General features: G+C 35.8%; 1 protein-coding gene across 1 annotated transcript in view; it reads right to left on the bottom strand.

Moving 5' to 3' along the window:
• Positions 1-12,993, bottom strand: part of fat3a (FAT atypical cadherin 3a) — an 89,836-nt gene that overhangs the window by 53,403 nt on the left and 23,440 nt on the right. The window contains exons 4-7 of the mRNA XM_016462347.1: positions 6,846-6,907; positions 5,299-5,616; positions 3,953-4,166; positions 1,543-1,611 (exon numbers count right to left, since the gene is read on the bottom strand). Coding sequence (XP_016317833.1) covers positions 1,543-1,611; positions 3,953-4,166; positions 5,299-5,616; positions 6,846-6,907 — 663 coding nt within the window. The remainder of the gene's footprint in view (positions 1-1,542; positions 1,612-3,952; positions 4,167-5,298; positions 5,617-6,845; positions 6,908-12,993) is intronic.

Raw genomic sequence — 12,993 nt, 5'->3', positions numbered from 1 at the left:
GCACACACACGCGCACACACACACACACACACACACACACACACACACACGGATGGAAGCACATTAAACCATTATCGCCACTGTACAGTAAATACTAAGTGCACACACACATGCATACAGCAATATATCAAAACACACATTTAAAATGCACATTTGTATCAAAAAACATGTCCTCAAATTCACATCCCAACCAATCACGTTAAAGCAATACAGCACAACACCAAAGGATGATGGGAAAGCAGTGCTAGCTGATGGTTAAACGGCAACAGAGCACGAGCAGTTCTGCTGAACTTATATAAATACAGTGAGAGACAGACACAGGGAGAGAGAAAGCCAGGAGAAGAAAGAGGCAAATAGAATCACATGAAGAGAGAACATGCAGAGAGACAGACAGACAGAAAGAGAGAAAAGGGCAGAAAGAGAGACAGTACAGACAGTGAGAGACAGGTCGAGATAGAAAGACTGGTAGAGAGAGAGACAGAAATCAGGGCTGGACAATAAGGACTGCACTATTACCTGGTGTTAGCGTGAAAGACGCTCAGGAAAGTTGATGAAATTGTCATTCCATAAGTTTATAATTTGCACATGTTTTTAAGTCTTCTTTCGCCATTCAAGTGATTTAAAACCGTTTAAGACGCAAAAGAGAATTCTCCAAGACTGGCATTTGGACATATTTTTGTCTGTTTTTGTCCGTTAAAGCGCAATAAGGCGCGAAAGAAAACCGTTTCTTTATGGCGCTTTAACGGAAAGATGCACACATAATTAATTTAAGATTACCATTTTGGTCGGTTACGTCTTAAGTGAAACTAAAGATCCTGAGAAAACCTGCATTTATATCAGTGTATTGAATCTGTGCATTCGGGCTTAAAGTGACATCCGCCTAATAAATCTGCTGCTATTTGTGTCCTTTAATGAGAAAATTAAACAACAAAAAGAAAAAACGGACTGAATAACTTTTGTAGCTTTAATTTATATTTAATTTATACATTGAAAGCTATGCTGTGCTATTTTACATGGGATTATTGACTTTCAGTAGTATGTCTTACCTGAATATAGTGTTAGATCTACCTGAAAAACTTAAAGCACTGTTTATTACTTTGTATCACTGTTCTATTATACTGATTTGTGCTGTTACCTGTTCTCATTTTATTACTGACTGTTTACTTCTCTGTAGTAATGTTTGAACTTTATATTAGTTTTTGCTATGGTATCAAAATTGGAATTGAGAATTGTGAAATTTCATTGGTATCTAAAATGTTGTTGTAAGAACCTTATTTAGTAATAGACTAGTTTACATCTCTCAAAACCAATGAAAATGCACTTTTTTGTGTTGGGGAAATTAAAAAATTGGCAGGCTGAAAAAAAAATCATTAGCGTTGAGCCCTGGACATGCAGAGAGAGAGAGAAAGACAGGCAGACAGTTGAAGACAGAAGAAGAGATCACAACACAGAATAAAAAGAGAAAGAGAGAAACCACCAAAAGAAAGAGAGAGTTAAGAGAAAGAAAAGAGGAAAATAATTCGGCTGAACTGGTAAAGATACCTTCTGTAGAACAGTTCCTGCCGCAAGCGGTCTGGAGTATATAGAACATCTCACGGAAAGAGCGTGGACCTTCCCATATGAAGCATTTAGAAAAAGAGAGAGAGTGAGAGAGAGGAAGAGAGGATGGAAAAGAGATAGAACAACTGACGTAAAGAATGAAGAGTCGAAGGATAAAAGAACTAAACAAGAGAAGGGAGAGGAAGTGGGCTGTGAAGAGAACGAGAACGAGAAGAAGAGGAGGAAAAACAAGAGGCAGAGCAGCGAAAGAGTGCAGAGCAGGTGCTGCTGAAGCAAACAGAAGGTATCTGAACACCAAACGCCATGCATTCTGCAACCTGACTCTCCCATTGCCTACCAGATCAACAAATACAGGAGCTCAATAACATCAGCAGTCAACATAACTTTAGTAATATTATTGTAAAACATTATTCAAATCAACATATTTTGTAATATTGTAGACATAATAATATAATATAATATAATATAATATAATATAATATAATATAATAACAGGGCAGTAAAAGTCATTAATGTGCGTTTTTACTTTTTTGCAGTGAATGTTTGGTCATAATGTAAGGTAATATAATATAATACAATGCAGTGGTTCCCAACCCTGGTCCTGGAGGCACTCCAACACTGCATATTTTGCATGTCTCCTTTCTCTGACACACCAATTTCAGGTCTTGGAGTCCCTACTGAGCTGATGACCTTAATCAGGTGTGTTTGATTAACACTAGAACTGCCAGGGGTCGCTGTATACCTAAAACCGCCAGCGGGTAAATTTTACCCACGCACATGACAGCTGTTTCTGAATGGCTAAAGAACATATTATTTCACTGTATTATGCTACTGTCTTCACAAAGAAGTGTCTAGAGTCATGAAATGATTATGTCTAGTCATCAACTATATTTTTGTCCTGTTGTTTTATGTTCAAAACTTTTTTATGCAGGCTACACTAGTCACTTTTCATAACGGTCAATATTAAGCTAAACAAGCCTGCACTGACAACGAGAATTAGAAGGAAGTAAATAGCCTACATATTTAGGTGGTGTAACAGACTATTATAATACAATGTCATTAATCAATATATTAAGATAACCTATGTTAACGATAGAAATGGCAAAACAAAAATTCAATAATTAATCCAAATTTTGAACAATTATGAGTAACATTTGGATGAAACGTCTAAATATGATATATTGATCGCCGCCAGATGCTGAGCCAACAGGACGCTTTACTTATCTCCCCACCATCAGACTCTCCATCGCTCATGGCATTTAGTGCTTCTTATACCTCTTCAGCATTCATAAATCGCCTTCTTTTACTCATTTTGTCTTTATTTATGAAACTGATAACCGCTAATTCAGTGAGTGAAAGGTGTTGCCTAGTATTATGGTAAAACATAAGCAGCACGAAAATGACAGCGCGAACATACAGGCATTATATAGCGGGTAAATTTGACCCGCGCTGGCGCTTATAGGTATAAATGCCCCGTTTTTTGATCTGGTTTTATCTAAAGAGTTTTTAACAACAGGGGATTGTAAATCACACACTTTTAGTAAAAGAGACTTGAATGTTTTATTAAAACTATTTTATGTACGTTTTAAAAACAGACACGGGTAAAAATTTACCCCGTGGCGGTTCTAGTGTTAAGGAGACATGCAAAACGTGCAGTGTTGGGGTGCCTCCAGGACCAAGGTTGGGAACCACTGATATTATGTAATACAATGCAATGCAATGCAATGCAATGTAATGTAATATATTAGGGCAGTATAAGTCATTAATGTGCATTTTTACTTTTTTGCAGTGAATGTTTGGTCATAATGTAATAGATTGTAATGCAATGCAATGCAATGCAATGCAATGCAATACAATACAATACAATACAATACAATAGTATAGTATAGTATAGTATAGTATAGTATAATATAATATAATATAATATTCATTGTATTAGTCGTTTGTTTGTGTGTATACAAACCTTATATCACCATAGATACAGACAGCGGCAAGCAATCGCCATGGTGACCGTGGAATGGCAAAACATAGCAATACAATGCCACAAATCATGCAGTGAATCACAGACATTCCCACCAACTCTAATTTCACCTAACTGTAATCGTAACCCATCTGGTCTAAGCATAAGAATCAAATAATATACATATTTAAGGATTTTATCATAAATAAAGTACAATTATTTCTAAAAACACATCATTTAAAATTTTAAGTTTTAAAATATATATATTTTTTTAAAATTAAACATTGTTACAATAAACTCCAATCCCTGAGATTCATTTTGCCATAATCCTTCACTAAATGCTAAAAATCCACTTTTGCAGCAATTCCACGTCCATAAAGTAATCTAAATTGCATAGATCATCACATTAACATAACCCATCCAAGCACTCACCTGTGATGTCAAACCACAAGGAGGCGGAGCCTTGCTGTTGAGCGGACACCACGCCTACGATGTCCGCCACTTTGTCGGTTTCCATGACAGTGAAATTATAAAGCTGCTCATCGAAGGCAAGAGGAACAGGGCTGGGCGGCGGACGGCGGATCCACTCGATGTGCAAACGAGCCGTCGCCCAGCGCTGAGGACGTCCATTATCCACAGCCTTCACCTGCGGTCAGAGGTTAAACACACATCAGGAAGACAAGAATACCAGGCAAGTGAACATTAAAAGGACTGAACTGAAATGGAAGAATGCATCCAGTACTGACCTTTGCACTGAATGCAAACAAAAGAACAAACCTTTTACAAGAAATAGGAATTTAAAATGTCAACTCCCTCATTAAGAGAATTGAGCTGCTGTATGTGCTGAGAGTTTTACAAGACCTGGAAATTATTATCTTTGAGTTTACACTTCTGAGACTATTTCTTATCCTATCACATATATATATGGTTTATATAATTCCAGTTAGGTGGGGGAAAAATAATAAAAAAATAGATCATACCATTTCAAGGTGGTCAAGCTGGTTTATGGAACATGTCAGGTAGATTGGTGCATTACCAAAGTGGTCTAACAGCTCTAAACAGCATGGCCAAGATGGTCTATCAAGCTTATCATTATTGTATTTTATTATTTTATTTATTATTTATTTTATTTTTTTCTATTTTATTTTATTATTCTATTGTCTATTTATATAATTTTAGTTATTATTTTATTATTTTGATTATTAACTTAATTTTTTCTATTTTATTCTATGGTATTCTTTTTGTTATTCTTTTATTTTATTTTATTATTATATTTTATATTATTAATGTTTTGTCTTGATTTATTATTCTTTTTTATTTTATTTTGTTTTATTTTTATTTTCTTATTTTTAATTTAATTTTCTTATTTATACTTGTATTGTTTTTACTTTATTTGTTATTATTTTATTATTTTTATTACATTTTATTTTAGTCACATAATATAAAACACTATTTCGTATTATAATCACATACATGTGCGAGATTACATTTTATTTTAGTCACATAATATACCTCGTAGAACTCGTAATTACAACTTGTGAACTGGGAGTTTTCTGAGAGCTACGACTTGTACCACGTGACCGCTATACCACCTGACCACCGCAGGCTCTGTTTACGCGTTGATAGTGTTGCCATAGGAAAGCATAATTCCGAGTCCGAGGACGTGAACAGCTCCGAGTAGAACGTCATGTGCTGTCATCTCGAAATTACGGTAATTACGATATGGCGTGAATGCAGCATAACTTCATTCAGAAGCTCAAGGGTCAAAGGTGACTCACGGTAAGAATATCATAGGTTCCAGCTGTGAACTGTTTCTTTGGTGATGAAACCACACCAGTTTTGGCGTCGATTACAAATTTCCCGTCCTCGTTGCCATCAACGATGCTGTAGGAGAGTTCAGCGTTGGCGCCCAGGTCTTGGTCATAGGCGAACACCCGATATATAGGAGTGCCTCGCTGTTTACGGGTGCGCTCGGGTAAACGGACCTGGTACACCTTCTCTGGAAACGTTGGTTTATTATCGTTAACATCCAACACTTGGATCACCACCCATACTGTGGTGTGTCTGGGAGAAGGACCACCGTCTGATACAGTCACCTGGACACAAAACCACAGCAATGAACATGAGGATAAAACTCACATTCACATTCAAAACACTAATGTTTTTGAAAGAAGTCTCTTATGCTCACCAAGGCTGCATTTATTTGATCAAAAATACAGTAAAATTATGAAATATTATGACAATTTAAAATACCTGTTTTGTATGTAAATATATTTTAAAGTGCAATTTATTCCTGTGATCAAAGCTGAATTTTCAGCATCATTACTACAGTCTTCAGAGTCACACGGTCCTTCAGAAATCATTCTAATATGCTGATTTGCTGCTCAATAAATATTTTAACTTCATTTAATTTAATTGTGGGGCGAGTTACAGATTTGTTCAGATCAAACTTGAAGCATGCGTAATAGCATAAGAGATGCTTGCCTTAGTAAACACTACTATTCATGGTAAAACCTGATTATACAGTAGATGGACAGGAAAAGAGAAATAAGATTCTCTTTGCATCTGATCTTCTACATAATTTTTCTCTTCGGAGAATGGAGTGATGATGAGCCATGTTCTGCTTTTCTCTCATTTCCTGTTTCTGTCATTCGATCCATTTTTCTTTTTTATTAGCAAACATGCCCATCGCTCATCCACCAATCAGCATAGCCACACGTGGCCACCGGCCAATCAGAAGACTGCCGTGGAACATTTAAATAATATATAAAAAAAAAAAAAGACAAATTGTGCGCCACCCATCTTGGCAGCAACAACATAACGATTAATTCAATTCACTTTATTCATTTCCTTTCACAGACTACTGTGCCACACCTGTACAAATTCAATCTGTCTGTCTGAGAGAAAGAGAGAGGGAGCAATAAATTAGAAAAAAGAGGGGGGTTGTAATAAATTAAAGGGGCGTTTGGTCGGTGTAATGTTTGGGTGTTAAGGGATCACACGGTGAACGGGTAAGTGACAAGTTCGTTCTCAAAAGATCAACATGACAAATCGGTTTTATTACAAACACAAAAACACCCACTCGAAATCATTCACTTTGGCACTTAAACATATGCTAACAGACTAGCAGAGCAAGCATTTTGAATTTCAAACAGGCGTCTATAGGACTCAATCAGAACACGTCGATAATCTTGCGTTCATAAGAAGGGAAAATTGTCGTAATTCTCCCGTCTCTCACAAAATTGATCTGCAATTTGTAGGGAGTACAAATTAGCATGGATCGCAGCTCTGTGTGTGAACGTGGGTTAGCATGAGTGTGTCTCACCTCCAGTACGTGCTCAGCCTGTTGTTCACGATCCAGTTTCCGAGAGGTTGTGGTAATCAGACCTGCAAAACACAAAATCCCTCGTTTTAGCAGGCGCTTTATAAATATCCTTTGACCCAACCACTCATAGTCTCTAACTACAAGTAATGACAGTGATTTAAGTTTCACAACCTTAAAGTCACAAAATTTGGTTCATTTCAAGATGAACATCACTGAAAGTAATGACTAGATGCATGCAGCAACTTAGTAGTTTACTTGCCACTGTTTTGTGGTACACAGTCTTTATTTAATCACAAAAGCACTAATAGAAACACATGAAAAAAAATAATATAACAATTATTAAATAAAAAAACATACACACATATATATATATATGAAAAACACTGAAAGATATAATTTAAACAAAACTAATAAATAATGAAAAGCAAAAATAAAGTACACAATAAATGATTAAAAATATTATATATGAAAATGTTTCATACCATACAAAATAGGGTCAGAAATATTTTATCTTTGAAAGAAAAACACTTTTATTCAGCAAAGACAATTAAATTAATCAAACATATATAATGTAAAAAAAAAAGATTTCTGTTTCGAATAAATGCTGTTCTTTTAAACTTTCTATTCATGAAGAATCCTGAAAAAAAATTATCACGGTTTCCACAAAAATATGAAGCAGCACAGCTGTTTTCAACATTGATAATAATCAGAAATGTCTCTTGAGCAGCAAATCAGTATAATAGAATGATTTCTGAAGGATCATGTGACACTGAAGACTGGGGTAATGATGCTGAAAATTCAGCTTTGCATCACAGAAATAAATTACATTTTAAAAGATATGTATATACACACATACATAGAAGTTAAATATAAATATAAATAAAGTTGAACACTTAAAAAAAAAAAACATTAATTATTGCTACAATAATCAATTTTTGCAATAGAGATTTTTATTTATTTTACTTTTGCAGCCCTACTGTTGTGCTCCTAAAGTAATGTTCTCCGTGGCACGTCAAAGTGCCTGCAGGTCCTTAAGTATTCTTTCTGATCAGGTGCATCCCAGGGCGCCCCATCACTGACCCATATCAGAGATGAAGAGACACATGAGGAGGAAGAGAAAGAGAGAGGGCGGCTGTGTTGAACCAAGTCACAGCGGCGCAGGGCACTCGTACTGAGAGAGAGAAAAACAGAAGGGGAAAACAAAAAGAACGGGAGAGGACGGGGACGTGGGGGCAAACAAAAAGACCAGAGACAAAAGTTTGCTGATGACATCATGTCTGTAACACACACACACACACACACACACACACACACATACACACACACAGTCTGTTTGAGGCCCCATCGGGTAATTGCTGCTACCTGAATAGGGTTTACTGGTCATAGTGGGCAAGCGGGGTCTTAACGTCTACAGACTTCTGATCTCATCGTCATGGCAACCAGAGGCTCGGTTACACAGCTACCACTCTGGATCGGCGTGTGTGGGAAAGTAAGTCCGCATATGAGGGGAAAAACGGTCGGATTAGAGCTCTAACTTTGGACGCCGAACACCCACGCATGCTTTTTATGCGACATTTATAATATAGGATACTCAAAAAAACTAATATGCCATAAACAATCCCCCAGACGCAGACTTTCATAGTTGAAACTCTCTCTTAAAGGGATAGTTCACCCAAAAAAAGTAAATTCTGTCATCATTTACTCACCCTCATGTCATTCCTAACCTGAGTTTCTTTCTTCTGTTGAGTACTGTAGAAGATATTTTGAAAGATGTTGGTAACCAAACAGTTTTTTTTGAAGCCATTGACTTCCATAATATGGAAAAAAAAAATACAATGCTGCCATCAACTCATTGGTTACCAACATTCTCCAAAATATCTTCTTTTGTGCTGAAGAGAGGAAAGAAACTCACAAGTTTGGAACGACATGAGGGTGAGTAAATGATGACAGAATTTTCATTTTTGGGTGATCTATGCCTTTAACCTACTTTTAACTAACAGCAATGGATTTGCTAATGAGGGTGTCTTTGTATAAGGATCCAATCAGTGAGAATGAATGCGCTTAGCTAAAGAACAGCTGCATTCACTGGAATTAGCATATTAATTAGAGAGACGAGTGATTACAAGCAATTACCTAAAACAGCAACAGTATACAACAGCATACCTATACAGACCAGTTATCTGTTGCGTTTAGAATATGCATGAGCTGTAGGATCTCAGTTTGGGATTATTTGATGATGGCCACATGCATTTATTTCACGGTGCATTTGTCTTTGTGTTCCTCCACGGTTGTTAGAGTTCACACGGGAGGCCTTGATTTCCCAAGAAACTCGTTGTGGATAAAAATAACATCAAAACCTTTGAAAACTGCCGGTGTTGCGTGTGTTTTGTGCGTCGAATGTCTGCAGGTGGGAATTTGCCAATATGAGTGTGTCTGTGATTCATTGGCGGGGTCGGTGTCATAAATTTGAAACGCGCACCAAAGGAATGTAAACCGGCCACACACACACTCACACACACGCTGAGATCACACTGCATCTATAAATCAACAGCCGTCTGAAAAAGACAAAGAAACAAGAGAGTGGCAGATTTCAGCAGAGGCGATTCATGCTGGTTTTTAAATTGCATGCTTTTTTAAAGGGGCCATTTACACGACAATGTTTTCAGCCAAAAACAGGAAACTTTGTATGCGTTTTGCCTGTTTGTTTATACGACAATGACGTTTTGGGGACTGAAAACGCATATTTTTGAAAACGGGTTTCAAAGTGCAAGTTTTTGAAAACGCCACCGTTATTGTTTCTGCAATATCGTTTTACCCAATACGGGAATCTTTGAAAACGGTGACGTCATGCGCGTGCATAGTACGTGTTAGGTATGTAGACATGTGCAGTACGTATCGATTTTAAAAGGCCAGCGCGAACAAACATACACAACAATGGCGGAGTACATGGCATATAATCGTCTCTTCCCTACAGGTACTGTTTACTTACAAGGTGACAGCACCAACTACTGCCCTGGCATACATAATAGAGCGTTTTTGGCCGTTTTCGCGGATATGTGTAAACGCGAATCGTTTTGAAAACGTTGTCGTGTATACGTGAAACTTTTAAAAAATGCAAGGGAAAAACTTTTCCGTTTTTGACTACATCGTTGTCGTGTAAACGTAGCCTAAATGTCAAAATGGTATCCATAATTTATATCGAGCTTTTGTGCTGTCGTTCATGCGAATTAAAAAACTTTTGCACAGTCTTACACAGTTTAAGTTTTTAATAAACAACTTTATTAAACAAGGTTATTTAAATCAATACTTTGATCAAGTAAATGTCATAAATGCTTTGAGCCAGTGGTTATCAACCTTTTGAACCTGTTGTCCAACACAAAACTGAGCAGCTCAGATATTTTTAGTATTTACGCTTTAATTATAATTGCTACTTGTTTTCAAGCAATTTTTTATAAAGAGAAACTGGAATCATAGATATATTAAGTAGTTATCCATGATTAATTTTGTAATTCCAGGCGTTTCAAGTGTACGTCTTCGATTGAAACAATGATTTCAGTTTACATCTTGATTTTGTTTAATTAGTATTTTTATTTAGAATCGTTTTATTTTTAATATATTATTATATATTAATATAAATGTAAAATATAGTATTAGAATATAATATATTAATATACCAGATTATTTTAAGATTAATAATAATAATATAATTAATTTCATTTCATTTAAGTAATCCTGTAAAACCCGATCGACATTGCCCCACTTTTGCACTGCGTGTAAACATCTTCTGTCAGTTATTCAATGTGATTGTCGCCATCAAAAAAAAAAGAAATAAAAAAGAAATAAATAAAGTAAAAATAAAAATTAAATGTATAATAAAAACTGCATAAATATATAAATATAAAATAATTTTTGAAGTAATGCAAACAGTAAGGCACAAAACATTTTATGCAAGTACTTAAATTCAAATATTTTGAACTACATAAACTTTCAAAATGTCTTCTTTTAGGACTATGAACAATTAAAGTAAAAGTTATCATAGGAACAAATATTTACAACTATGTGTAATAAATCACACTTCCATTCAAAAGTCTTGTTTTTGCATAAGTCTCTTTTGCTCACCAAGTCTGCATTTATTTGATAAAAAATACGGTAAAAACAGTAATATTGTGAAATATTAAAGGTTAAAAATAAATGTTTTCTATTTTAATATATTTAAAAATGTAATTTATTGTTGTGATCAAAGCTGAATTTTCTACAACAGTCTTCAGTGTCACATGATCCTTCAGAAATCATTCTAATATACTGATTTTCTGCTCAAGAAACAGTTTATGATTATTATCGATGTTGAAAACAGTTGTGTTGTTCGTATTTTTGTGGAAACCATGATACATTTTTTTCAAAATGAAAAAATACTGTATTTAAAATATTTTTTTTATAACATTATAAATGTCTTTACTGTCACTTTTGATCAATTATTCATCTTTGCTGAATAAAATACTAACTGATAAAATTTTTTTAATTGATCATGTGACTAATACAAAAGTTGCTTCCACTGAATCACAACATTCACAGATGTGTTAATTGAAAACTTTTGGTACTCCAAGTTTCGTATTCACAATAATTGTGCATTTTTTTATTCAGAATAATCTGTAATAAAAAAATGCCAAAATTAAGCATTAACACTGGCCGTGAGTGTGTGCATACGTTTCTTGGGTATATTTCTGCCCTAATTCTGTCAATACATTATAGATACTTCATAAAGAAGTGTCACAAGAGAAGTACTTTAAAGATATGGCTTATTACTGCTCCTCAGGCCATGCTATCGCAGAAATGACGAACGATGCTTTTGATAAAACTCTGGGAGTCGTCTATTATTCCAAATGATCCATTATGGAGGATAATCAGAACGATCGCAATCATGGTGAGCAGGATGAATGCGGATATCTGCGCCGCATCGCTGGTTCAGGAACAGTGAAAACAGGGTGTTTACATGCTGTAGAAGATGCAGCGATTATCGAGCCGCAGAAGACAGAGAGAGAGCTATTCTTAGACTCTTTCATCATGAGGAGGAAGACGGAACAGAGCGAGAGAAAGACGGAAGGATGCTAAGGAGTTGCAGGGGGACGGAATGGAAGAGTAAGAAACCGAGAAAGAGACAAAAAGACACGTAAGGCCTTGTGAACGAGAGAATGGGAGGGTGATACAGCGAGAGAGGGAGGAGAGGAAGGTGTTAGGAAGGGATAAGAGAGAGATGAGAGAGGATGAGACGGAGGGGGAGGAAAGACGAGGAGGAGAACTTGGGGTTGGAGGAGACGAAACGCGAATGTGTGAAACCTGCAGACGAGATTTAAAGAGACGCAAATTACTGCTGAGACAAGCAGAAGAGAGACAGAGTGAGCCAATTGAAGAGTTTAAAGCTGAAAATGAGCAATATTGTAGAAGCGGGCAGCATTTTGAAGACTCTTGACCCTCCATCGGTCCACACAACTATTCATCTGTCCAAATAGACTGTGACTGACGAGTGAATAAAATCCGGTTAGGAACCGCTACATAATGCATGGTTTGACTCACATGAACGACAGTCTGGCCCTGGCTGTTTTTACCAGATGTAAGTGAATGAAATGAAAGACGTTCATGTGCTCGACTGAAGCGACTGTCTAATAATAATGGAAGTGTTTGTGTTTAGTTCTCCTCCTCTGATCTGACGTGCTGTCGCCTCGTCTACACGGAGAGTCTTTTTACTGACTGCAGAGCCGCTTTTAACTTTTAACTCAGTGGAAACCCACAGAAATTCATTTGAAAAAATTTTTCCCCCTACAGAATCCCATACGGGACACATGCATGATCTGTTACATGCATTAAAGATGTACTCACATAAAAGTGAGTTTTGATGTTGTTATGAGAGGTAGCATTTCACATAGACATTGGCTAAGATATGATATGATGAGTATAAATGCAAATGAAAATATGCAAGGAAAAACTTTCTTTTATATAAATACATATACAGGCTTATACATATACAATAATGTTACATATTGCATTACATATTAGTTATGTATTGTGTATTATTAAATAAAATAAAGAATTAAAGACATCTATTTAGGATTTTTAATTTTACTTTCTGTAATTTGTTTTACATTAACTATAT

The sequence above is a fragment of the Sinocyclocheilus anshuiensis genome, unplaced genomic scaffold (assembly GCF_001515605.1).
Source record: "Sinocyclocheilus anshuiensis isolate Anshui unplaced genomic scaffold, SAMN03320099.WGS_v1.1 scaffold272, whole genome shotgun sequence".
NCBI lineage: Eukaryota > Metazoa > Chordata > Actinopteri > Cypriniformes > Cyprinidae > Sinocyclocheilus > Sinocyclocheilus anshuiensis.
Note: the sequence above shows the minus strand (reverse complement) of the source record. Positions and strands in the feature narration are given on the sequence as shown.